The sequence below is a fragment of the Cyprinodon tularosa genome, unplaced genomic scaffold, assembly GCF_016077235.1.
Source record: "Cyprinodon tularosa strain WSP-4 unplaced genomic scaffold, ASM1607723v1 ctg283, whole genome shotgun sequence".
NCBI classification, from domain to species: domain Eukaryota; kingdom Metazoa; phylum Chordata; class Actinopteri; order Cyprinodontiformes; family Cyprinodontidae; genus Cyprinodon; species Cyprinodon tularosa.
The window spans coordinates 952,907-976,551 of NW_024038989.1; the positions used below are offsets into that span (position 1 = coordinate 952,907).

The window sequence follows — 23,645 nt, forward strand, 5'->3', positions numbered from 1 at the left end:
TAGGCTGATTTCACTCAAACCATTTCCTGTATTAATATTATGCAATTGTGGAATCAGCTTCTACCTTTTTTATAGCCCATATATTATGGAATTAAAATGTCCAACTATCCAGATTAAACTTTTTTTTTTTTTACTTTTATCAGCTCCCAAGCCCTCTTCACTCCAGTGGGAAACACGATTAACATGCAGTACAGGGAGTGGATGCAGTTTTTTTTTTTTTTAAGTCCCTGAGATGTAACTTGAGCGTTTACGTAGTCAGCAATCCTTTCCCATGCTAGTATTGTCTCTTTCATGCTGCCACCATGTTTAATTTTTTATTGAGAAAGTTTTATTTCCTCTTCGTATTTCTGTAATTTGAACTGCGTCTCTCTGGGAAGGACAACAACTATTGGTGCTTTGTTTGTCTTTATATAGTCTGCAAATGCAGCCATGGTGTTGTTGTAACTCTAGGTCAGGGGTTCTCAAACCCAACCTGAATATCACTTCACACCTAAGTTGGATCTTAAAGTACCATTATAATGTTGAATGATACATTTCTTCACTATACCTATTCTGCCATCCCCCAAAAAATGTTTGACAAAGCCTTTTATTATATATTGTTTGAATGTTGTTTATGTTAAGGTATATATTGTGCATAGAAGTATTTGCAAGCGGAAAAAAAACAAGAACAAAAGGCCTTAACATACCGGTATGCACTACACATAATAATCTGAACTGCTCTGTGGAAAACGACTTCAGTGAACAAATATTAGTAATTGTAGTAATAAGAACTGCACTTGAATTGAGTCTTTGCCAGCTATTAGAACAATAGTATCAGCTCAATATGTATTAGAAAGGAATATTTTATTCATCATTAGCTAAGAAGATGGGTGGCATGATGGTGACCATATATTTATAATGTCTGGCTTAAAAGATGACAGCTCATCTTTTGCCACTAGCCTATTATGTGTTTACATTTAGTGAGGCTGAGGGATCAGATGCTTTTCTTTAACATAGACGTTGTTGTAAAAGTCAACACAAAGAGCTAAACTTTTCAGGCGTGCTTACTTTGGACTTTGGACTTACTCTCCATCCAGCAGTCCAACATTGTTTGTCTGCCAACTGTTGCTGTATAGTGTGGTGAGCTTCAGAGTAAAGCTTCAGGACAAAGTTAAAATAAATGGAAATAAAGTAAAATCATGCAAAATCAGACAAACACACTTTAAAAATTTTTTTTTTTTTTTTACAAACAAAAGATCCAATAATTTTAAACCACCAGGGGGCACTCATGCACCACTATTTGAGAAGGACTTAAGGTGTTCTATCTAAACTACAGAAACCAGAACTTTGGCTACCTGCGCCCACAGAATGTTGAATGTGCTCCTTCAAAATGCTAATTGGAAATTATACAGGGTTATTTCAGTAACTTCTGCTACTCTCCTTTAAAGGTCAAATTTTTAGAGTACAAAATATTTTTCCTGTTGACAGATTCTCTCAACTGTGTTGGTCTGTGCTGCTCCTGCAGCTCCTTAGCTGTTTCTCGTCTCCTTTTCCAAGCCGTCCGTTTAAGGTAGATGGTCCTGTCTAAGTAGGTTTGCAGTTGCACTGTACACCTTGCATTAATAAAGGATTTTTATAATAAAAAGTTTATTCATAATTTTTTTTAACAGGTTTTGCCTAATTAATAACTGCTCTTGCTTTTCCTTCTTTTTTTTTAATTACACTTTTTCTTGCAAAGCAGAAACAACAGGGACGCACTGATAGTGCACAGAAACATTCAAGTCTGGCATAATAAACAACAACCACAAAACAAAACAAAGAAATATAAATAAAACAAACGTCAACAAAAAACAATCAAGTAATCAGGGGCACCAAAGAAAATAAATGAAACAATGCATACTCAATTGGTTTTATCAAATATAATGTTTCAAAGTCCACTGGAGCACACTGCAGCTACCAAATATTTGATTATTAATTTAGTTGGTTATTATTTTAAAAATCACTCAAGATAAATTATATTAACAGTTTCAGTCCTAAAATGAGTAGGTTTTTGTTTATATGGAAGGCTGGGACCCTGGAAATAACAGCAAAATTAGGTTCTTAACATTCAAAGAATCAGTTGCCTTTTGTTGTTTTATCACTTAATATGAAAGTTCAAAAACTGAAAAAAGATTTAAGACATTTAAGAAGAGGTCAAGTAAAAAACAACAACAACCAAACCCACCATGTAATCCTGTTATAAACTGGACTATATATTTATTTTTATTTCAATCCATAAAACACATTTAAATTCGTATTCAAGATTATTATTGCAAAGAAAAAGAATACCAAAAGCTTTATTTTCTGGCCGTTGGGGCCACCGTACTGCGTCATTCATGATGTCATTAGCAAAAAAAGGAAGCTCCACAAAGTAGATGTTAATTACCAATAATTCAAAACAAAAACAAGTTTAGGTTGAGCCACTTTATCACAATATCTGTTAATTTATATCGATGATCTGATTAATTGTGATTGGTTGCGTTCAGAGCACGCGCTCCATGGTTTACCGCTGTTCAGTTGAAGAGATTTAGCTACCGATGCTAGGCGGCATGCTAACATCACGAGGTTGACATCTCATGTAAGCAATAAGCCTTTTATAACCTTTGTTGTTACAATACTGCTGACAGGTGATTATTATAAATGGATGTATCGCTAAAGAGAAAGTCGCTGATCCAAACTGGCGGCACTTTGAAGATTTTCCCCAAACAGTTGTGAAAGTGTTGAGTTCACTAAGGGGCGGACGGTTATAGGTGCAGTGGATCATGTCGGACCTGGACAGCCTCATTGTCACCTTTCAGAGCCAGCTCTCTGATGTGATGGAGGCTCTGTTGAAAACGGCGATGTTTGAGGTGAGCAGGCTGGTGGAGGATGTCTTCATGGTGGAGGTGAAGCGCAGCAAACAGCAGGTGGAGTCTCTGAGGCTGCAGCTGCAGTGGACTGAGGGCAAACACGGAGGGGACTCACAACACAGCGACCAGTCTGTGGGGAGTGACGCCGATCAGAGTCCTGAAACTTTAAAAGTAGAGGAGCGACATGATGGTAAAAAACAAATGACATGGGTTGTAGAACAGGGCATGGCTGTTTCTATATTCCAGTAATGTAGTTTTGTTTGTTTGTTTTTTTCAGACTCCATGGGTGACATGACCAATCCAGGGGATGTGGTTGAACAATGGTTGTCAAATCAAGGGCAAGAATGCAAAACAGGGTCTGCAGAAAATCCAGAAATCCTTCAGAGCCCCCTAAAAGGGTCAAAGGTGAGTCACATGACTGCCAGAGCAGATATAGGCCTGCAGAAGGACTTACCCTGTTTAGATAGGGAACTCAGTGGTGGTTCTGAAAGAAGTTTACCAAGCGAGGCAGTGTTTTATTTTCCACCAGGATACAGAAAAAAATAATAGCACAAAAAATGTAAATATAGATAAAGAAAAACAAAGCAAGAGCACATTCTTTAGTATTTTAGGTTGCAGACCCCTGAACTAACCGTTCTAATAGATATTAAACTGCAGTAACAGATTTAAATAAGTAAGAATGTGTATTTGACCTTAATTCGAGCAGGTGAAAAAACAATCTCTCAAAGGTATTTGTATTTTTCCTCCTATAATATATGATGCATCGTATCTCATGATAAGATATGATGCACTTAAAATAATACAACCGATTTGTTATTTTTTCATTATTTTATTCCAAAGGCAATCTGTATTCCTGCTTAAATCAATGGAAAATACATTTAATTGAAGAACAATTAATTTACTAAGATTACATTTTTTTTCAGTGTATGATAGAGGGGGGTATAACCAGGGGCAAGACCTGCTCTACAGGGGCACTGGCACCTGCTGGTCCCTTTTTTAAAACCCCTCACAAGGTTCCCGTATTAAAGGTTTTTAAAAAAATTGTTCTAAAAGTTCTAAAATGTATGCTGTTATAGTTCCTGGGATTTTTAACTGCTAGAAAATGCTAGAGGGAACTGCTGTATGAAGAATAGTATATAGCAGTTGTGCTCCTTTCTCTACCTAGGGGACTAAAGGGCAGGTTATACACCCTCAGCAGTGTGCCGCAGTGAGCTTGTCGCAGGGATGACGCAGATGTTTTTGATTTATGCCCGATTTTGAAGCATGGTTTACGGTATGTTATTCCATGCCACAACACAAGAGGGACACTCAGGAACTAGCTGTGGGTCTAGCTACGTTCGAGGGGGTGAGGAAGTGGAAAAAGGCTAGGGGCAACGGAGGGACATGAGGGCAAAAAAGAGCTGAGATCCAGGTGGAAAAAGGGTCCCAGCGTTCTCTCACACATCGCTCTTCTAGCTGGTCCATCATAACGAGTCGTTTTCTACAATGGCGGTCATACATACAAAACAAGCCGATAAGGTATCAGACAGGAAATAGGCATAGTGTGGAGCGGATGTAGATTTGACCAATCAGAGGCTTCCTGTCTGTAGCACTGTGCGGTCACCTGCGTAAACTGCAACACACACGCAGACGACCTGGTTTCTGAGTATAAACCGTCCTTTAGTGGAGGTGTGGCCTAGTTCTTAGAACATTGCGCTTTTGAGTTTAAGCCCCACTCCCACAGACTGCCACTCTGGGTCTCTGAGCGAGACGCTTAACCCCACACTGCTCCTCAGGCGAAACACAATGGCAGCCCACTTCTACTCAAAGTGATGGGTTAAATGCAGAGAGTTCATTTGGCAGCTTTGTACTTGTGACAGTGTAATTACAATTAAGTTGAATTCTATTCTAACTATACCTGAAAGTGCTGACCAGCTGCTTTGAAAGCGAGGATTTTGTCTTTCAACTTGCTTCCAGGAAAAACTAATTTTAGTGTTCAGAAAAGCTTCCAACTTTGAAAAACAAGCTAACATGGTATAGAAATATGAGTGACATAATGCTTTTGTGAAAGTAACACTGTCCGTTCAGTATCCTGCAGGCTATGGCTGCAGGCAAATTGCCTTTTAATGATTTAAAAGTTACTAAAAGTAAATGTTTAAAAAGTATAATATTCTAAAGGGTTGTTTACTAAATATGAACTTCTAAAATTAGAGAACATCTAATTTCATCTTTGGTGTGCATGTCTAATTCAAAAGTCTTGCAAATAATCATAATAGAATCACTTATTAAAACTCTAACATTCAGTATATTTAAGCAGTAGTCTGTCTTCATGATTGCCTATCTCTTTTATTTATTTATTTTTTAACTTTGTTAAAACATTGGAACTGTGATATTTTTATTCAAGCTAGAATACTGGAAGATTCTAAACATTATTTGGAAATCCATCCTGCTATGAATATTGGTGTACAACAGAGAAAAAACAAAGGCTGGCATAGGTCTCCTTTCTAAATGAGATCTTAGATCTCAATGAGACAACCTGTGTAGACAAAGGTGAAAATTAAAAAAGTGAAAATAATATGCAAAATGAAGCAGGTACTGTGTACGCTCTGGTGAACATAGTTTTTTATTCTTGCCGGTACTACATAAAATAATCAATTGGCCCATATTGTCCTTGCCCTGTGTGCATTAAAAGAAATTATATATACAGATATGTGTGCCACTTCTCCAGATAACAACATGAGAGCACTGTTTTTCAGATTTTCTTCAGAACACACAACGAGGCTTTTTAAGTGGTGCGGTTTGGCTTTTATTGACAGCAGCGTGTCTGGAGAAAGTCAAACAGACCACATAAAAGAAACCTGCAATCACTGAGCAACCTGCACACTCCTCTGGACCACACAATACATACCAGTGATTTTTAAAGGCGGCAGCAAATCAATAGAAGTATTACTGCAAAAGAAAAAAAAGAAAACCAAGGTGTTGCAAGACATCAACACACCTCAGCCTGACAGAGCTGACGAGAACCCTAGAAAACAGAATAAACTGTCACAATTTTTGAAAAAAATGTGGGGGAAAAAACTTTCACAATGATGTAAGAGAGTGAAAATGTCATAGAATCATACTTCTACTATTTAATTTATATGATACTGTGAGGTGTTTTTTTTTAGGTGGTTGTGTTTATGTCTATTGGAGAACTAGTTGAGCTTGATTTAGTGCTTCAACTAGATTTAGACAACTTGTTTAGTTTCAATCACCAGTGAGAGTGTCAGAATAAAATTCAGATTGCCTTGTGATTTGGTTCTCATCACATGTCATTCTTTGTTCAGTTAACAGAAGGGAACGAAATCATTTCAACTTTGGAAATGAAAGAGGAAGAAGTAAAGAAACCATCTTGTTCTTCCCTGCATATGAGACAGTGGTGCAAGACTCCAGATTGTAAGTAACTGATTTAACAATTGGAAAGAACATTTGAAAAGCAACACAATCTGTAAATGTCAAGATAAATGTCTTTTTGTGAGCCGTGTCCAGTTGTTTGACTAAAGGGTTGGTTATACTCCCTCAGCAGTGTGTCGCAGTGAGGCTGTCGCAGGTATGACGCAGACATTTTTGATTTATGCTCAATTTTGAAGCGTGGTTTGCAATATGTTACTCAACGCCCCAACACAAGAGGGACAATCAGGAACAAACTGTGGGTCTAGATAAGGCCGAGGCGGTGAGGAAGTGGGGGCAAGTTTGACCAACAACGGAGGGATATGAGGGCGAAAATGAGCGGGGATCCAGGTGGAAATGGGTCCCAGCGTTCTCGAGCACCTTGCTCTTCTAGCTGGTCTGACTTCATAAGTCGTTTTCTGTAATCGCGGTCATACAAACAAAACAAGCCGGTAAGGTACCAAACAGGAGATATATATATATATATATATATATATATATATATATATATACATATATATATATATATATATATATATATATATATATATATATATATACACTATATTGCCAAAAGTATTTGCTCACCCATCCAAATTATTGGAATCAGGTGTTCCAATCACTTCCATGGCCACAGGTGTATAAATTCAAGCACCTAGGCATGCAGACTGTTTTTACAAACATTTGTGAAAGAATGGGTCGCTCTCAGGAGCTCAGTGAATTCCAGCGTGGAACTGTGATAGGATGCCACCTGTGCAACAAATCCAGTCGTGAAATTTCCTCGCTCCTAAATATTCCACAGTCAACTGTCAGCTGTATTATAAGAAAATGGAAGTGTTTGGGAACGACAGCAACTCAGCCACGAAGTGGTAGGCCACGTAAACTGACGGAGCGGGGTCAGCGGATGCTGACGCGCATAGTGCGAAGAGGTCGCCAACTTTCTGCAGAGTCAATCACTACAGACCTCCAAACTTCATGTGGCCTTCAGATTAGCTCAAGAACAGTGCGCAGAGAGCTTCATGGAATGGGTTTCCATGGTCGAGCAGCTGCATCCAAGCCATACATCACCAAGTGCAATGCAAAGCGTCGGATGCGGTGGTGTAAAGCACGCCGCCACTGGACTCTAGAGCAGTGGAGACGCGTTCTCTGGAGTGACGAATCGCGCTTCTCCATCTGGCAATCTGATGGACGGGTCTGGGTTTGGCGGTTGCCAGGAGAACGGTACTTGTCTGACTGCATTGTGCCAAGTGTAAAGTTTGGTGGAGGGGGATTATGGTGTGGGGTTGTTTTTCAGGAGCTGGGCTTGGCCCCTTAGTTCCAGTGAAAGGAACTCTGAATGCTTCAGCATACCAAGACATTTTGGACAATTCCATGCTCCCAACTTTGTGGGAACAGTTTGGAGCTGGCCCCTTCCTCTTCCAACATGACTGTGCACCAGTGCACAAAGCAAGGTCCATAAAGACATGGATGACAGAGTCTGGTGTGGATGAACTTGACTGGCCTGCACAGAGTCCTGACCTCAACCCGATAGAACACCTTTGGGATGAATTAGAGCGGAGACTGAGAGCCAGGCCTTCTCGTCCAACATCAGTGTGCAACCTCACAAATGCGCTTCTGGAAGAATGGTCAAAAATTCCCATAAACACACTCCTAAACCTTGTGGACAGCCTTCCCAGAAGAGTTGAAGCTGTTCTAGCTGCAAAGGGTGGACCGACGTCATATTGAACCCTATGGATTAGGAACGGGATGTCACTTAAGCTCATATGTGAGTCAAGGCAGGTGAGCAAATACTTTTGGCAATATAGTGTATATATATATATATATATATATATATATATATATATATATATAATAGCCAGGTAAAGGTCAGAACAAATGTGTTATGAACAAAAGTTATGAACAAAAGTGCATAACTCAATTATTGTGTTGACCAAGGGAAACAAGAGTAGACAAGATAAGAGATAAGATAAGATAATCCTTTATTTGTCCCACAGTGGGGAAATTGCAGCGTTGCATCACAGTGAACAGTACAGTAGGAAAAAAGAAGAATACAAAGTATAGAAATATTTAAAAATATATAAAAAATATACATTAAGTATATACAGACAAGGCAACACTGGTATAAAGTGACAACAGTAAAGTTCTGTGCAAATGATTGATTGTATTAAATTATTGCAGAGTTAAATAGATATGAGTGAAGTATACAATAGATATGCAATAATAACAGGTAAAGTGACAGTAGACATATGGTTGATACGGAGCTAGCATTGTTGGTTGTACAGTCTGACAGCAGCAGGAAGAAAGGATCTGCGGAATCTCTCCTTTATACAGCGAGGGTGTATCAGTCTTTCACTGAAGCTGCTCTCCAGAGCAGAGAGAGTGTCCTTCAGGGGGTGGTCCTCATGGTCCAGCATAGACATGAGTTTGGACAGGGCCCTCCTGTCCCCCACCTGCTGTACAGAGTCCAGAGGACTGCCCAGGACTGAGCTGGACCTCTTGATGATCTTGTCTAGTCTTTTTCTGTCCCTCTCCGTGATGCTGTTGCCCCAGCAGGCCACACTGTACAGGATGGCTGATGCCACCACAGAGTCGTAGAAGGTCTTCACGAGTGGCCATCTCACCCCAAAAGACCTGAGCTTCCTCAAGAGGTAGAGCCGGCTCTGGCCCTTCCTGTACAGAGCCTCCGTGTTGTGAGTCCAGTCCAGTTTGTTGTTGAGATGAACACCCAGGTACTTGTAAGTGTCCACCCTCTCAATGTCCTTTCCCTGGATGTTCACTGGGGGAGGGACGGTGGGACGGCCTCTGAAGTCCACCACCATCTCCTTGGCTTTTCCCGCATTTATGAGGAGGTAGTTCAGCTGACACCAGTCCACAAAGTCCTGAATAAGTCCTCTGTACTCCGCGTCGTCATCATCTGTGATGAGGCCAATAAGGGCGGAGTCATCGGAGAACTTCTGCAGGACGCAGCTGTCCGTGTTGTGTCTGAAGTCTGCAGTGTAGAGGGTGAAAAGGAAGGGCGCTAAGATCGTTCCCTGGGGGGACCCCACACTACAGGTCCTGATGTCAGACCTGGTAGTGCATCGTTACAACATGACATTGTTTTTTTTTTTATAAACAATTAAAACTATTGAAATCATAAAACAATTCTGTTGCATTATATAATCAGATGACTTTGCGGATTTTTAAGCGAAAGCTGGGTGGGGTTTTGCTGTGAGTTCTTATTAAGAGAGTAATAAATGATAATTTATTTATATATTTTTAATATATTGCATCTAAGAAAAGTATGCAGTTTGTTTTTATCCTTGACTGTTAACACATCTTTGGTTGTACAATGAGGCTCTTTTTAAATTCTCCCAGGTGAAGCTGAATCAGAGACCCCAGGTGAGGTGGTAGAAGCACAGCCAACACCAACCCAGGGAAACACAGAAGAGTTACTGAGGAATGTTGTTAAGAGAGACCCACAGATGTCTACTGTATGCGTGTTTCCTGACAACCACGAGGAGACGGACATTGCTGCAGAGAAAACCAGTGTTTTAGGTTTTGGACTCCATTCAAGGTGGGCTGACCTGTCGGCCACAGCAGCTGGACTTCTGCATAACCACAAGCTGGCCCAAGAAGGTGGATTTGATAAAGGGTCTGTGAATTATATGGAACATGAGCTATCCAGCCCAGTCAGAGCAGATGTTCAGTTTACTTTAGTTAAAGATCAAGCATCTTGCTCTAAATCTCCTAAAGCCAGACTGCAACCCAGCAACACCCTGGGGGTGACAGTTAAAGAGGAGGTCATGGTTGATTCTGATGAGTTTAAGGAAAGTGGGGCTGCAGAAAAACCACCATCAAAGGCTGGTAAAGAACCATTCACCTGTTTGTCACAGGAACAGAGGGTGCACTCAGAAACACACAAACCAAATCATATTTACCACAGATCCTTGGTACAGGAGGGAGTGAAGCTTCATTCTCACAAGGGTTCAGGACTCAGGCTACAGACATCTATGCAGCACCTCCACCGGCCCCTTAAGAAAGCCACACACAAACTGTCCCACATGACGACAACAGCGCACTCTGATGCTCACTCTCAGGTTGTACACTTAATTAACCCCCACTAGAGGCTCCCCACCATCTAAAAGCACTCCCTCCACACTGTCAGTGCAGTGTGTTCACAAACAGACCTTAGCTCTGAACCGATCCAATGCCTCATTGGTTGGCATCAAATCCTACAATCAGTCTCTTCCCTCTGCTGCCTCCCTTTCTGATTCCCAGCCCTTCAGGCCCTTCCTACAATGTGAGGAGTGTGACAAAAGCTTTCCTCATCCCAGCAGGTTGAAAGCCCACATGCAGATTCACACAGGCGAGCGGCCTTTCCGTTGTCCTCTCTGTGGCCACACTTTTACTAAGCTGAGCAACCTCAAAGCCCACCGGCGCGTCCACACAGGGGAGAGACCGTACTGCTGCTTGGCATGTGGCAAACGCTTCACCCAGAAATGTAACCTGAAACGCCACCAGAGGATCCATCTTGATGTTTGACTGTGGAAATTTAAAGGAATAAGAAAAATGTGGGTGTGTGTCATAGATTAGGAGGCTTTAAGGCCTATGTTACAGTTTGTGTGCTGCATCAGATGACTGCATATCTGAATTTGAATAGTTTGTCTCATTCCTACAAGGCTCATTTGCTAAAGTTGTGCAAGGCTTACTGTAGGATGAGAGACACTGCTGTAAGTATCATGCTGTTTGATGGGCCAGCTGTAAGTTATACATCAATGTGAACGTTTAGTTATTTTGTTTAGTTATTATGTCGACTGTAATACATTTACAAAATTCATAAAAATATTGGCACTTAAAGGTATTGTGGAGGTTTTTTGCAAATGTTTTAGAAGACCCGCCCTATCCACTTAAAAGAAAAATCTACATAGAGAACCCTGTACCCGCTACTGAGAGGGAACGCCTATTAAACACGTGCTAGCCCATTTCTCCTCGTGCACGCTCTTTTTAAAAGTTGCTGTTCTCATAGCTCATCGTAAACTCGCAAGCATACTGGGACCGAACATCCACCCTAACTGCTAAATCCCTCAATTATTATATAGAGCGGGGACTATATAGTGGACTTTATAGTGAACTCAGTTAACTGACCGGACAGATGATCTCTGCTTTTTGGTCCCGGTTGGTCACGTAACTCCTCCTACCCCACACGGTGCCTGAGTCGGTGAGACGGTGAGTCAGTCCAGAACAACTTTGGTTTTGGTTGGTTTGCTTTTCCACATGCCTACACTTTCTTTCCATTGGGCAATACAAGGTATTTCTATTCTATTACTGCCAGACCTCTACAATCTAAACAATCTGTTAATTCTGTCCTCTGCTAAAATTAAGTAGGCTTAAAGCTGAAGTCTGTAAGTTTTTAAAAATCACTTTTTTGTCATATTGGCTAAAACTGTCCCTATGCCCAGACAGCAGTACATGTGATATGTAACCTGTGAAAAAAACTGCTTCAATTGGTCCCGCATACTGCCTGTATTTCAATCTGGAAAGAATAATTCAGGACGAGTCAAAACAACCAATCACAGCCAGAGGAGCGTCTGATGGAGTGTCAATCACAGCTCACACACGCTGAATCCCGCCCCCTCCCTCTCACCGCTGAACCGGCTGCTGCCGCCCGGCTGCTGCAGTCAGGAGGACGCGCATGGAAGTCATGGCGGAGCGACAGCCACCAGCGAAAGAGAAACTGCCCTTACTGCCCCTGCCGACAACTGCTTACACGGCAAACTTCGGTATAACCACCATCTTATATCTAGCTGCTTGGAGATGAGTGTCATCGCTCTTACCCCAGGCTCACACCGACTCCGGTCTTACCGTTGCGGTGCGGTGGGTGCGCGCCGCAGTGATTCCAAGTCATTAAAAAGACGTAAACCTCTCTCACCGGCTGCTGAGCTGTCCGGCTGCGGTTACCGAGACACTCCGGCGCTGCAGAAAATTCCGCAAGAAAGCTATCCTTGCGGCGTGCCGGAGCCCTCCGCAACAAGCTCTCGCAAAAATCCTTTATTTGGGCCGTGTTATCGCGTGAAGTTACGTGAACTCAAGTGAACTTCTGTTAAATCTCCGGACCTGTTGCCGGAGCCGCAGAGCCGCACCGCACCGTAGTCAAAAGGGCGGTGTGAGAGGGGGTGTGCGGGAGTTGCGGTCTCCGACGGCTCGGTAACTGCACCGGAGCCAGTGTGAGCAAGGGGTTACCGGTTCACACTCCATGCTGCGTACGCTGCTTGGTCGCATGCGGTAGCCGCGCAGATGCTGTGAGAGGGGTGGAGCTTGGAGGTGGGGCATGAGTGAAGCAGAGAGGGTGGGGGAGTGGCGTGAAACCTGTTTTTCTTCAAATTTTCAGTCGAAGTCTGCTCTTCTCTTAATGTTACAGACTGCAGCTTTAAGGATGTCAAAAAGCAACATATCACCCTCCTATATACATATTTTAAGAAATGTTCACAAATTTTCAAAATGTATCTGCTTTTTTTGACAGCCATCTTAGATTTAGTCTTAGTCTTCAGGATAAAAACTATTATTAGTTTATTTACATTTCAGTCATTACGATATGTGATAGTTTAAATCAGTTTTAGTCGACTAAAACTTAAAAAGGTTCTAGTCAGCTTTATGTTGCAAAAAACCCCGTAAACTTTACAATTTCGAATAACAGCCAGATTCTTTACCAGACTGACATCTCTTCCGACTGCTGGGTATAGAATGCTGCAGTGCAGTTCATCATTGCTGTTGGGCAGAAAACTTTGATTTATAGAATTCATATAAACTTTTTTATGAATTAATGCCCTACTTTATAAAAAAGTGTCTCACAAAAATTGTGAAAATAGCAGATAGAGTTCAACACATCATATTGGTTAATATAGCAGACAGACAAGCTAACAAACTGTGCAATAAAGGAAAGGTTTTAGACATAAAACAAACACCTCCTAATCTACTTTGAATTATGCATCAGTAACAGATCAATAAAATCTTTGTTGCTCAAAAAAAGCAAAGAACAAAAGCATTCATCTTTCTACTTTGGCAATTTTGGCTTTATTTCTGAGAATTTGCCCCTTAGTTACCGCTGCTCAGGGGTCAAACTAGATTTAAATTCAAAGGGTCTTGATATAAAAAAAAATACAGAGAGACCCTACATAATTGCCTTGTAACACCATGGCAGTAAAGACCTATAGTGAATGAATATGCTAACTAAAATGTTGAAATATTCGAAGGAAACATAAGAAATGTTTCAATGACAATTCAAGGAAACTTTTACATTATATTTAAGTAGATAGAAAAGAGAACAATGAGAGAAATATTCAAAGACCTATGCTTCTTCTCATCTGGCTCTTTATCCAAAAATAAACAGTGTGGAATAACATTTTTTGTTTGGATATGATTCTTGGACGTCACAAAAATAACGCAAGAGAATATCTGAGGATGTAGTTTATTAAGCACTTAAAAAAAGAAAAAAAAATGCATTTTCATTTATTTCACACAATTCATATAAGAGGAAAGACGGGTTGGATTAAAGAACATAGGAAACATGTCACTAGAGAATGATCATTGGGAGAATCCCAGGACCAAAACTGTTGTTGACAAAAAGAACAGAAACAATCGTCTCATTTGTATGAAAGAAGAGTTTTGGGAAAATATTCTGAAAATTTTTATCAGGTGCTTTATCATCAATAAACCTGCACATGATGGATCTATGAACTCTGCCCCTTAAAATAGAAAGAGTGCATTCATGTAGGAGGGCAATCACCCATGATGCACCATGAGATCCAAATCAGAACGCCTCAAAATAGCAAAGTAAGGATTTTGGGGTGACCTAATCAAAGTCTTGTACCAAATCTGACTCAGATACTTTATTACCACATAAACAGGTCATCAGTGTTTTAAAAAACCCTGACTGAAAGCAATATTAAAGCAATTCCACGATTAAGAGGGGCCTACAGATCCACTACAGCTTTGACTAATTGGTGCTTATCTCCATCAAAGGGTGGTGTTTGAGTGAAACCTGTTCATTTAGGCCCAGGTTTGATGCCTTCTGACATTAAATCATTATTAGAAAAATCGCTTTTGTTCAAAATGTTGGGGGAAAAAAACAAAAAAATGAAATTTGTTCTCAGAAAAAAAGAATGCAAAGTTAGTCCTTAAAAAGGCGGTTACACTTAACCATCATTTATATATCATAAGAAACCATTTATAAATGATTAACAGATGGTTTATTAATGTTTGATAATCATTTATTAACTACATCTAAATCATTTATGCAAGGTAAAACGATCATTTATTAATGTATTTAGCCCACTGATGCTGGGGTAAGGGTAAGTCTAACATGACAGGGCAAATGAAAGTAAAAATAAAGGCTAGATTCAGATCTTAAGCCACTGATGTTTGGGTAATAATGCAGGGCAATATGAGCTATTTACATTTATAAATGATTAAGGTGCAGTTTATACATTATAACTATTCTGTTAATGACAAATAGTCTCTTTATCATTTATAGATAATTGTTATGATGGTTATTCTTAAGTGTAAACCAACTTTTTAAAAACAGTTTTTTTTTATCTCCATGGTCATTGCATTACTGCAGCAGTCATGAGGACGAGCTCAGTTTCTGTCACAGGTTTATTTATTCTTGGTAAAAACTAATTTAAAAGAGCAGAGTCTTTTTTTATCCTTATTATAAATCCCAGCATTGCTACATGATATAAAATGGTTTCTTCGTCTGTCTAACAGTATAATGTGTTTATTCAATTCTAATCATTAAAGTGAAAATATTGAACAATTGCTCCACATTTTCTGATTTTCTATTAAATAAACTAATGTTTTTGTGTTGGCAGGCTGCCTTGAAAAGCAGTTTCCGTGTAAGTAGGAAAACACAGATCAATTGTATCTTTGTTTTAAGACTGTTTTAACTTTTTTTTTTTTTACATAAATTCATTTGAGAGGTTAAACTTGTGCAGTAGCTGCACACCCCTTAGAAAATCTCAGCTCGCTTTGATTATAAATGAATTAGGCCAATATATATATATATATACATATATATATATATACATACATATACACACACAATTTACACGTATTATTAATTTCAAATGTTTTTGCTGTTTAATTATGCTAAAAAAACAAAACAGATGTTAAAATGTAGGTAGGTAAGTATGCACCTCCAATATTAAATAATTTTCTAAAACACATTTTTGAGTCAGATTGAATGGTTGGTAGGCATCTGTGGGCATTTTGGTTGTGTGATATAAGTTTTTCAGATTTTTTTTTATTTATTTATGGCCCATGATTACATGGCATGGCTTCATCTCTGATTGTAGAAACTATATCAGATTTCAAACTATCTGGATTCTGTGGCTCTCTGGTGTGTCTTCACACTTTTCCGGTACTAAACAAAAAAAAATATATATATTATATTATAGGAAACAACAGTATCTCCATGTTCTCCTTTGCCCAGATAAGACATATCTGATATCAACTCCACATCAGGAGTGGCTTAACTGAGAAAACAGTTATTGCTCTTTACCTAGAACTATTTCTGTTTGGTGTTTCTCAAAGACCCTTCTCCAACCAGAGTCCACTTCGTTTGAATCTCATTCAAACTATTGTGTTGACTTTACCGGAAAATCATGTCAAGATTGTGTTTCCCCCTCTTTTCATGTGAACATTTTGGGTTTTTTTCCCCAATAGCCTTTCATTAAAATTTTCATTAATACATGAAACAAAAAAAAAGGAGCAACACATTACATTTCGTTGTTACTCCTTTTTTTTCTGAACTGAACCCAAAATTTAAAAAACACATTCTTTGTACTTAAAAGACCTATTTGTCTCAAACATTGCTCTCAAATCCTTTTAAATTTATGTCAGTGATCCATTCTTTTTTAGGTAATTCATCCACCTCACAGGTGTTGGACATCAAAATGCTAATTAGCATAACATTGATTACTGCTCAGATGTTTTTAATTGGCTCCAAAAACAGTTATCGGGTGTCGTTATCATTTGCCTAATGCAGTGCAAAAAAGTCACCTTCACATGAAGTTGATCAGGATACTGAGTGTAGCCTGTGGAATATTTCTCCACTTCTTTAATGCCCTTAAAGACCTCAACTCAGTTTTTGTGCATTCAAAATGCCATCAATAAATTGCTCCTGTCTTTGTAGTACATACGGCTGCTAACACTATGAACCACAACCATGGGCAACTCAAAATACACAGCAGCAAACCCCTCCCCACATGCTGCCTTCCCTCTGCTCTGCACAGCAACAACCAGGATTCATAGCACCTCTTCAAAGCCCATTTTAATTGGTAATGACGGCAAACTGCACTCAGGGTAAAAACCCGACAAAGACGAGTGTCAAGATAAGGTTCTCTACTGTGTTTTTATCACAGCTAGTTTTTTTCTTTCCTTATTCTAACTTGCTGTAGCAGCTGTCTGGATAGCTGGTCTAAGACATCATTGAATTTGAAGATGTTGGATGTGGAGGTCCAACATCTTCAATTTCATCTTCAAAGATGTTGGATGTGGAGGTCCTCGACTAGTGAGGTCTACGAGTGTGAGGCCATTGAGGTATCCTCTGCCAAATTCTCTAAAATGCCTCTGAAGATGACTCATAGAGAATACAAAGCAATTAATGCATTAGCAGCGATAGCTCTTTTGAACATTCCTGCAGTCAGCATGCAAATTACACCCCCTCTTCAAAACTCTGAATGTTTTTTCTGTATTTGAGAAATACTATTTTTGTGGAACGCCTGTTCAACAATGTCCTTTAATCAGTCTTTATATGCCACACCAGTGAGACAGAGATTTATGAACAATATTTGGGGGAAATGGGTAGGTGCCAACTGTCTCTTAAAAAAGTAACTGCCCCATACTGAGAAACAGAGTTGGCAACCCAAGAAATATGCCTCTTGTGGGAATAATAGTTGTAGGTTTTTGGGCTTAGTTTATGAAAAATGTCTACTTAACATGTCACATTCTTGGGAAGTGACATTTTGTCGCTAACAATGGTGCTGGACCACTGCCTACATGACATTTCTGTACTGAATCACATTATTTTCCCATTTTCGGTCTGTAATATGAATCCATTGTAGCTGTAAGCTACAATTCGAATTATTTAAAAAAAAAAAAGCCTCGAGAGATGTATTACTATAGTTAACTTTCGTTTTGTTATAATGTTTTCCTGTTTGATTTGAAAGTGAAAATAACCTAAAGGCATTCTACTTTATAGTTTTGTTGAAAATGTTATTTTTCTTACAATCAAATTGTGATTTTTTTGACATGTGGACTGTTTTCATTGTGTATACTTTGTGTGACGTCTAATTTCCACTCATTTCTTAGGGGGAAAAAAACAGAAATACCTTAGTTGTCTCACAGTGTTGATTGGACTAATTTAATCTATTTTTAAAGAAAAGATTTAAATTAAACTTGGTTTTTCAGTTATGCTGCACCATCTATTTTTGGACACTAGATGTCAGCCTTTGCTGCTGATTTGATCCAACAATAAGTTAGTGTTGCTCCTCAGCTGATTGCTTATCTCTTTGTTTAACTTTCACTGTAATAATGAAATACAAAGCCTCTTTTTGAAAAAGAAAAAGCAATCCATCAGCGAAAGAATTTGTGGTAACAAGCATCTTTTGGTGCTTTTTTTGCCAATCTTTGTGCCCAATCTGGTGTGTGTTGCTTGAGCTCAGGATTAAGCCTGATGGTTTATCTGTGTCAGGAGACGGAGCAGCTTTGTGCAGGTGGTACAAACGATAACATTTTAATCTTATTTTCAAGATGTGGAAAAAGCTAGCAGAGGCTAAACTCTGTCAGTGCGTGGTCATGTTTGAGGGGGTAAATTAAAGCAGGGCTTCTGTTCTGGATGTTATCTTTCCCTTTTCAAGTTGAAACTCAATAACAAGAATAAGTTATCTGTTAAGAAGAATGGGGAAATAGCTACTTAGCTGAATCAGCAGTCTGCAGAGAAGATTGTGTTTGCTGTTCAAGGGCGATAGTAAAACTGCTGTCTCCTCGCAGCTAAATGAACAGAATGCATGTAAATACTGAGTTTATATAAATGGCCAATTTAACATGTGTACTGTTTCATTCCAACATGTGCTGATGTGTTCATCCGTCTCACAGGAGACGGTGGCATAGCCATCAGGAGTTTGTCCTGCAACCACAGGAACGCCCGCTCTCTGTCCCAGTGGTCATTTCATATGCATTGCCTGGTGGTCAGAGGGCCCACTGGCCCCTGGGTATCAGAGCTTTGCTTCTCACTGAGAGTGAGTCCCACACAGCTGTGGCTACAGTAGCTAACCACCATCAGTGTGGGTGAATGACTGAATCACCCACACTGACTCCTCCTAACTCCTAATGAGTCTCCTAACATCAGCTTAAATGACCTTAGGTTATTTTTTTTTTCATCTTTTATTGTCATTACACTACATTACAAGTTGCATTATACGTACAGAGCAATGATCAAGACCTCAGATAATGGACTTGTATCTGTGCTTGTCCTGTTGGATCTCAGTGCTGCATTTGATACAGTTGACCATAATATTCTTTTAGAAAAACTTGAATATTTTGTTGGAATTAAAGGAACAGCACTAGACTGGTTTAAATCTTATCTATCTGATCGAATTCAGTTTGTTCATGTTAATGACAGATCCTCAACATGCTCAAAGGTTACCTGTGGAGTACCACAGGGATCAGTGCTAGGACCGATTCTCTTTACTTTATATATGCTCCTAATCGGTAAAGTTATTAGACAGCATGGGATTAATTTTCACTCTCATGCTGATGATACCCAGCTATATCTGTCTATTAATCCAGATGAACTAACCCATTATATAGATTACAGGCATGTCTTGAAGACATAAAATCCTGGATGACTCTTAACTTTCTGCTTCTGAATGCAAACAAAACAGAAGTTATAGTCTTTGGACCAGAGTCTTTGAAAAAGAAGCTGATTAGTCAGTCACTTCATTTGGATGGAATTAAACTGATTTCAGATAATAAAGTAAAATATCTTGGTGTTGTTTTTGATCATGACCTGTCATTTAAATCCCATATCAAAGAGGTTTCTAGAATTTCCTCCTTTCATCTGAGGAATATTGCAAAAATTAGAAATCTCCTGTCCAGGGGTGATGCTGAGAAACTAGTCCATGCATTTGTTACTTCAAGGCTGGACTCTTGTAATACTTTACTATCAGGAAGTCCATAAACTGTAGTTAAAAGCCTTCAGCTGATCCAAAATGCTGCAGCCAGAGTTCTAATGAAAATTAAAAAGAGAGATCATATCTCCCCTATCCTAGCTTCTCTTCATTGGCTTCCTGTTAAGTCAATAATAGAATTGAAAATCCTCCTTCTCACATATAAAGCCTTAAATGGCTAAGCTCCATCTTATATCAGAGATCTGATTGTTCCTTATGTTCCTAACAGAGCACTTCGCTCTCAATCTGCAGGTTTACTAGTGGTTCCTAGAATTTCTAAAAGTAGAATGGGAGGCAGATCTTTTAGTTATCAGGCTCCTCTCCTGTGGAACCAACTACCAGTTTTAGTCCGTGAGGCAGACACCCTGTCTACTTTTAAGGCTAGAATTAAAACTTTCCTTTTTGATAAAGCTTATAGTTAGGGTGGCTCAGGTTATCCTGAGCTATCTCTATAGTTATGCTGCTATAGGCTTAGACTTCTGGAGGACATAGGGACCCCTATTTCATCATTCTGCTTCATTCTCTCTCTGTTCTCCTATTCTACAGAATCTGTTAGTTCAATCTCTAACTTTATGCTCTCTCTGCTTTTCCTCAGAGTAGCTTTGCCTCGTCTGTTCCTGTTTGGCTGTGACGTCATCCTGGAAAGAAACATCAGCTGTGCTGCTTCCATCAACACCCTTGTTTATAGATGTTGGAGCTCAGCCTGTTTTCCAGTGTGGTCCTGTTTCTCTGATTGTGGCTGGCTGGATGTGCTCTCTTCGTCCTCTGGCATGGGAGCTGGCTCAGAGCTCGTCTGCCTGGTTGTGTGTTTCCTGGACGGGGCCGCCTTTTGCAGCTGCTTTTTGTATCTCTGCTTCTGTCTCCTTGAACCCCAGTGGGCCTCAGCAGATGGCCGCTCACACTGAGCCTGGTTCTGCTGGAGGTTTCTTCCTGTTGAAAGGGAGTTTTTCCTCTCCACTGTCGCTACAAGCATGCTTAGTGTGAGGGATTGTATTTGAGTCAATGAGTCAATGCAATCAACTGGTTTTCCTTAGATAGAAAACTTTAAATCAATTTGACTGTATGATCTGGTTGAACTGTAAAGTGCCTTGAGATGACATGTGTTGTGAATTTGGCGCTATATAAATAAACTGAATTGAATTGAAATGAACTCTCTGCATTCAACTCATCCCATTGGGGAGCAGTGGGCTGCCATTGTGCGGGGCCCGGGGAGCAGTGTGGGGTTAATGTTTTTTGCTCAGAGTGGCAGTCTATGGGAGTGGGGCTTGAACTCAGAACCTCTGAATTTTAAGTGCAATGCCCCCTGCACTTTGCAACCATTCCCCTGAAGGTTACGTGACTGAACATCTTACAAGTGGGCCACAGCTAAACCAGCTAAACAGTTGTTGATGTTTTCAGATTGCCAGACCCAAACTAATATCAAATTTAAATGTTGGTGCATTTGCTTCGTCTTGGAGATGTAGTCACAAACATTTATTCCACTTTCCCAGTGGTTTTCCTCCTAATCACAGTAAAGATGATTAATAATAGAAGCCATAGTGACTAATTATTGCAAACTTGAGTTGTTTAAAAGGTGATGTCTTAAAAATCCACATCTTAACAGCTACTGCCATTCACCTGTAATGTTTAACACACTCACTGCATATTGATGTCATGATTCTTTGCACGTGTGCACATCAGATTAAAGTGGACCTGTAGTAGAAATTAATTTGCTTTCATTACTTTTGCCAGGAGTCAAGTATTTTTCTAGTAATTTTGTTTTTCAAAAGTAGGATTTGCTGCTCCGGAAAATTGACAAGGAAGAAAAAAAATTGAGCTGTAGAGGTTGCTATCACTGGTTATAAGTAATTTATATGTTTATAAAAAATATAATGTATGACAATGCTCTATGTTGCTCTTTTACATTACATGGCTTTGTTCTCATTTATTCTTTTGCCTTTTCTTTTTGCTTATTGGTCTGCAGAGAGGGTAATAAACATAAATACGACAAGCCCAAATATCAGTGAAAAGGAACAAATATGAAGTGCCCTATAAGTCTATTTTCTTTACTACTTGGAAATTTTCCTTCTGCTGGTCTTTTATTATCCTTGGTCTCTCAAGGAGCTTTTTGTCATTTGCGAATGACCAGCAAATGAAGCACCAGCTAAACCTAGGCAAAAATTAAAACCATAAACCTTAGTGAAATGGTGACAATTATCCATTTGAAAAACTATGTGAGGCACAGTGGAAAAAGATATTAAAACTAGTGTATCAATGAACAAATTGTATATTATTAGACAAGAAGAAGAAGTACATGCATTGTCAAAAGTCATGAATCCTGTGGAATGAAGCAGCCTATCTCTAATACCCAAAATGGCATAACATAGGATAAAAAGTCAACTGAACCAAAAAGTGGTCAATTTCATACTTTGTATATTTGAAACTGTAAATTGTCTATTTATATGTTGTATAAATCCACCCCAACCCCAACCCACCCCAAAAAGGAAAAAAAGGAACAAAAACAACCATAAACTCTTTTTTTTGAGGAACTAAAATGCAATCAATGGTTAATTGCTAATGGATGTCAGATCAAAAGGAATCAAAGTTTTTCATTTTATAAATTTTTTGGGTTTTCTGTCATGAAATTTTGTAATATAAACATCTTGGAGATCTTTATATCTTGCTAAAATTTATAATAAATGAGCTATGTTTCCACAATACTTTATAACGTACTACTTTTGACTTTGATGTCAAACTCTAAAGCTTTCTAATAATTATTTAAAACGTTAACATAAAAAATATCTCAACAGCAGTATCTAAAAACTCAGGCAACAAATCTTTTTTTAAATTTTTTTAGTTCATTGGTGTTCTAGAATCCTTCTTCTAGTTCAAATTAAAGCAAGGTAAATTGTTGCTTCTTGTAGTTATGTTATTTGAATTTAGATTTTTTTTTATGATTAAACCTTATTGTAGAAAGTTGGTACTTTGGCAACATTTGAAAACTCAATTATTTTTGGGACTCGTGGAGATAGTACTCAAGGCCCTCATCCACTGGTTGCACCAGTATTTCAAAAGCTCCATGAAAGTGAAAGGATTAGGCAGGTTTAAATACTAAGAGAGGAGGGGGAGCTTAACCGAGTAAGGCTGTTCACACTGATGACCTTTTCCCCAATGTCATATTAAATAAAAATATAATTAATGTTTAATGAGGGGCATTCATCTGTACTTTAAGATAATATGATCAATTTGGACATCCAATCACTTTTCAATTTGCAGCAGTTGTCTGGCCTTACACAAATTTCATGTTACTGCTTAATTGTTGGATCAGACATAATCACAATATGTTTCTTTTTATAATAATTATTATTTCCAATTACTTTTAACACACTTAGCCAAAGCAATTTGCATTTGGCTTCAGTTTAATGACACCTAAATAGGGACATAATGCTAGTTAAGATAGTCTTACACTTGAAAAACAGAATATTGAACTGCTAAAACCGACATCGTCTTGACATGAGTCATTTCATGTAGAACAAAGTTTTTAAAGCACTGAAGGTTTTTGGTTATTTAGTTAAAAAGAAGTAATTACTAGAATGTTTTTTCAGGGTCATCCTCTTAGCCTGTCAAACACTGTGAACAGTACTATCCTTTCTTTCATTTTGATTACTTTTTTTTTCTTTTCACTAAGAGCTTTTGTTTTGATGGAATTTTTCCTCAGCACTGTATCTTGGTACAGAAGGCCATTTTCCTGACCCATTGTAAAAATAAAACTGGGTGTTAATTGCTTATGAAATAAGTTTTCTTTTTTTTTTCTCTTTTACAAAGGGAAGAAGTCATGCGTGCACTGAGGCTCCCACTGTCAACGACTTTCATCAGTGTGTGTAAAATTTCAAAATAACTTTGAAAGCCTTGTTCCTGTGCCAGTCCCACAGTTAGGTACATGTTTGTCCTTGAAGTTGGCTGAAGCCTCAGCAATCATAAAAGCTGTGTGTTTACCCACCTATTGTGGACAAAAGATATTTTAGAATCTTCAACAAGTTCTTATTAAACTTTCTAATGAACATTAACTACAATGTATTTTTTTTTATTGATAATCTTATTTCATAATAACAGAATGCTACCTTTATTCCTTATTTCTTTTCAGTGTGATAATACAGCACACATTCTCAGAAGGTTTTTTTCC

At 38.9% G+C, this 23,645-nt stretch overlaps 1 protein-coding gene across 1 annotated transcript; it reads left to right on the forward strand.

Moving 5' to 3' along the window:
• The first annotated feature begins 2,328 nt into the window (after positions 1-2,328).
• LOC119786955 lies at positions 2,329-11,114 on the forward strand. The gene is made up of 5 exons (XM_038290576.1): positions 2,329-2,596; positions 2,769-3,057; positions 3,145-3,272; positions 6,173-6,281; positions 9,633-11,114. Exons 2-5 carry the CDS (start codon positions 2,781-2,783, stop codon positions 10,379-10,381), a joined length of 1,263 nt encoding a protein of 420 aa, XP_038146504.1. The 5' UTR covers positions 2,329-2,596; positions 2,769-2,780; the 3' UTR covers positions 10,382-11,114.
• Positions 11,115-23,645: the final 12,531 nt, after the last annotated feature.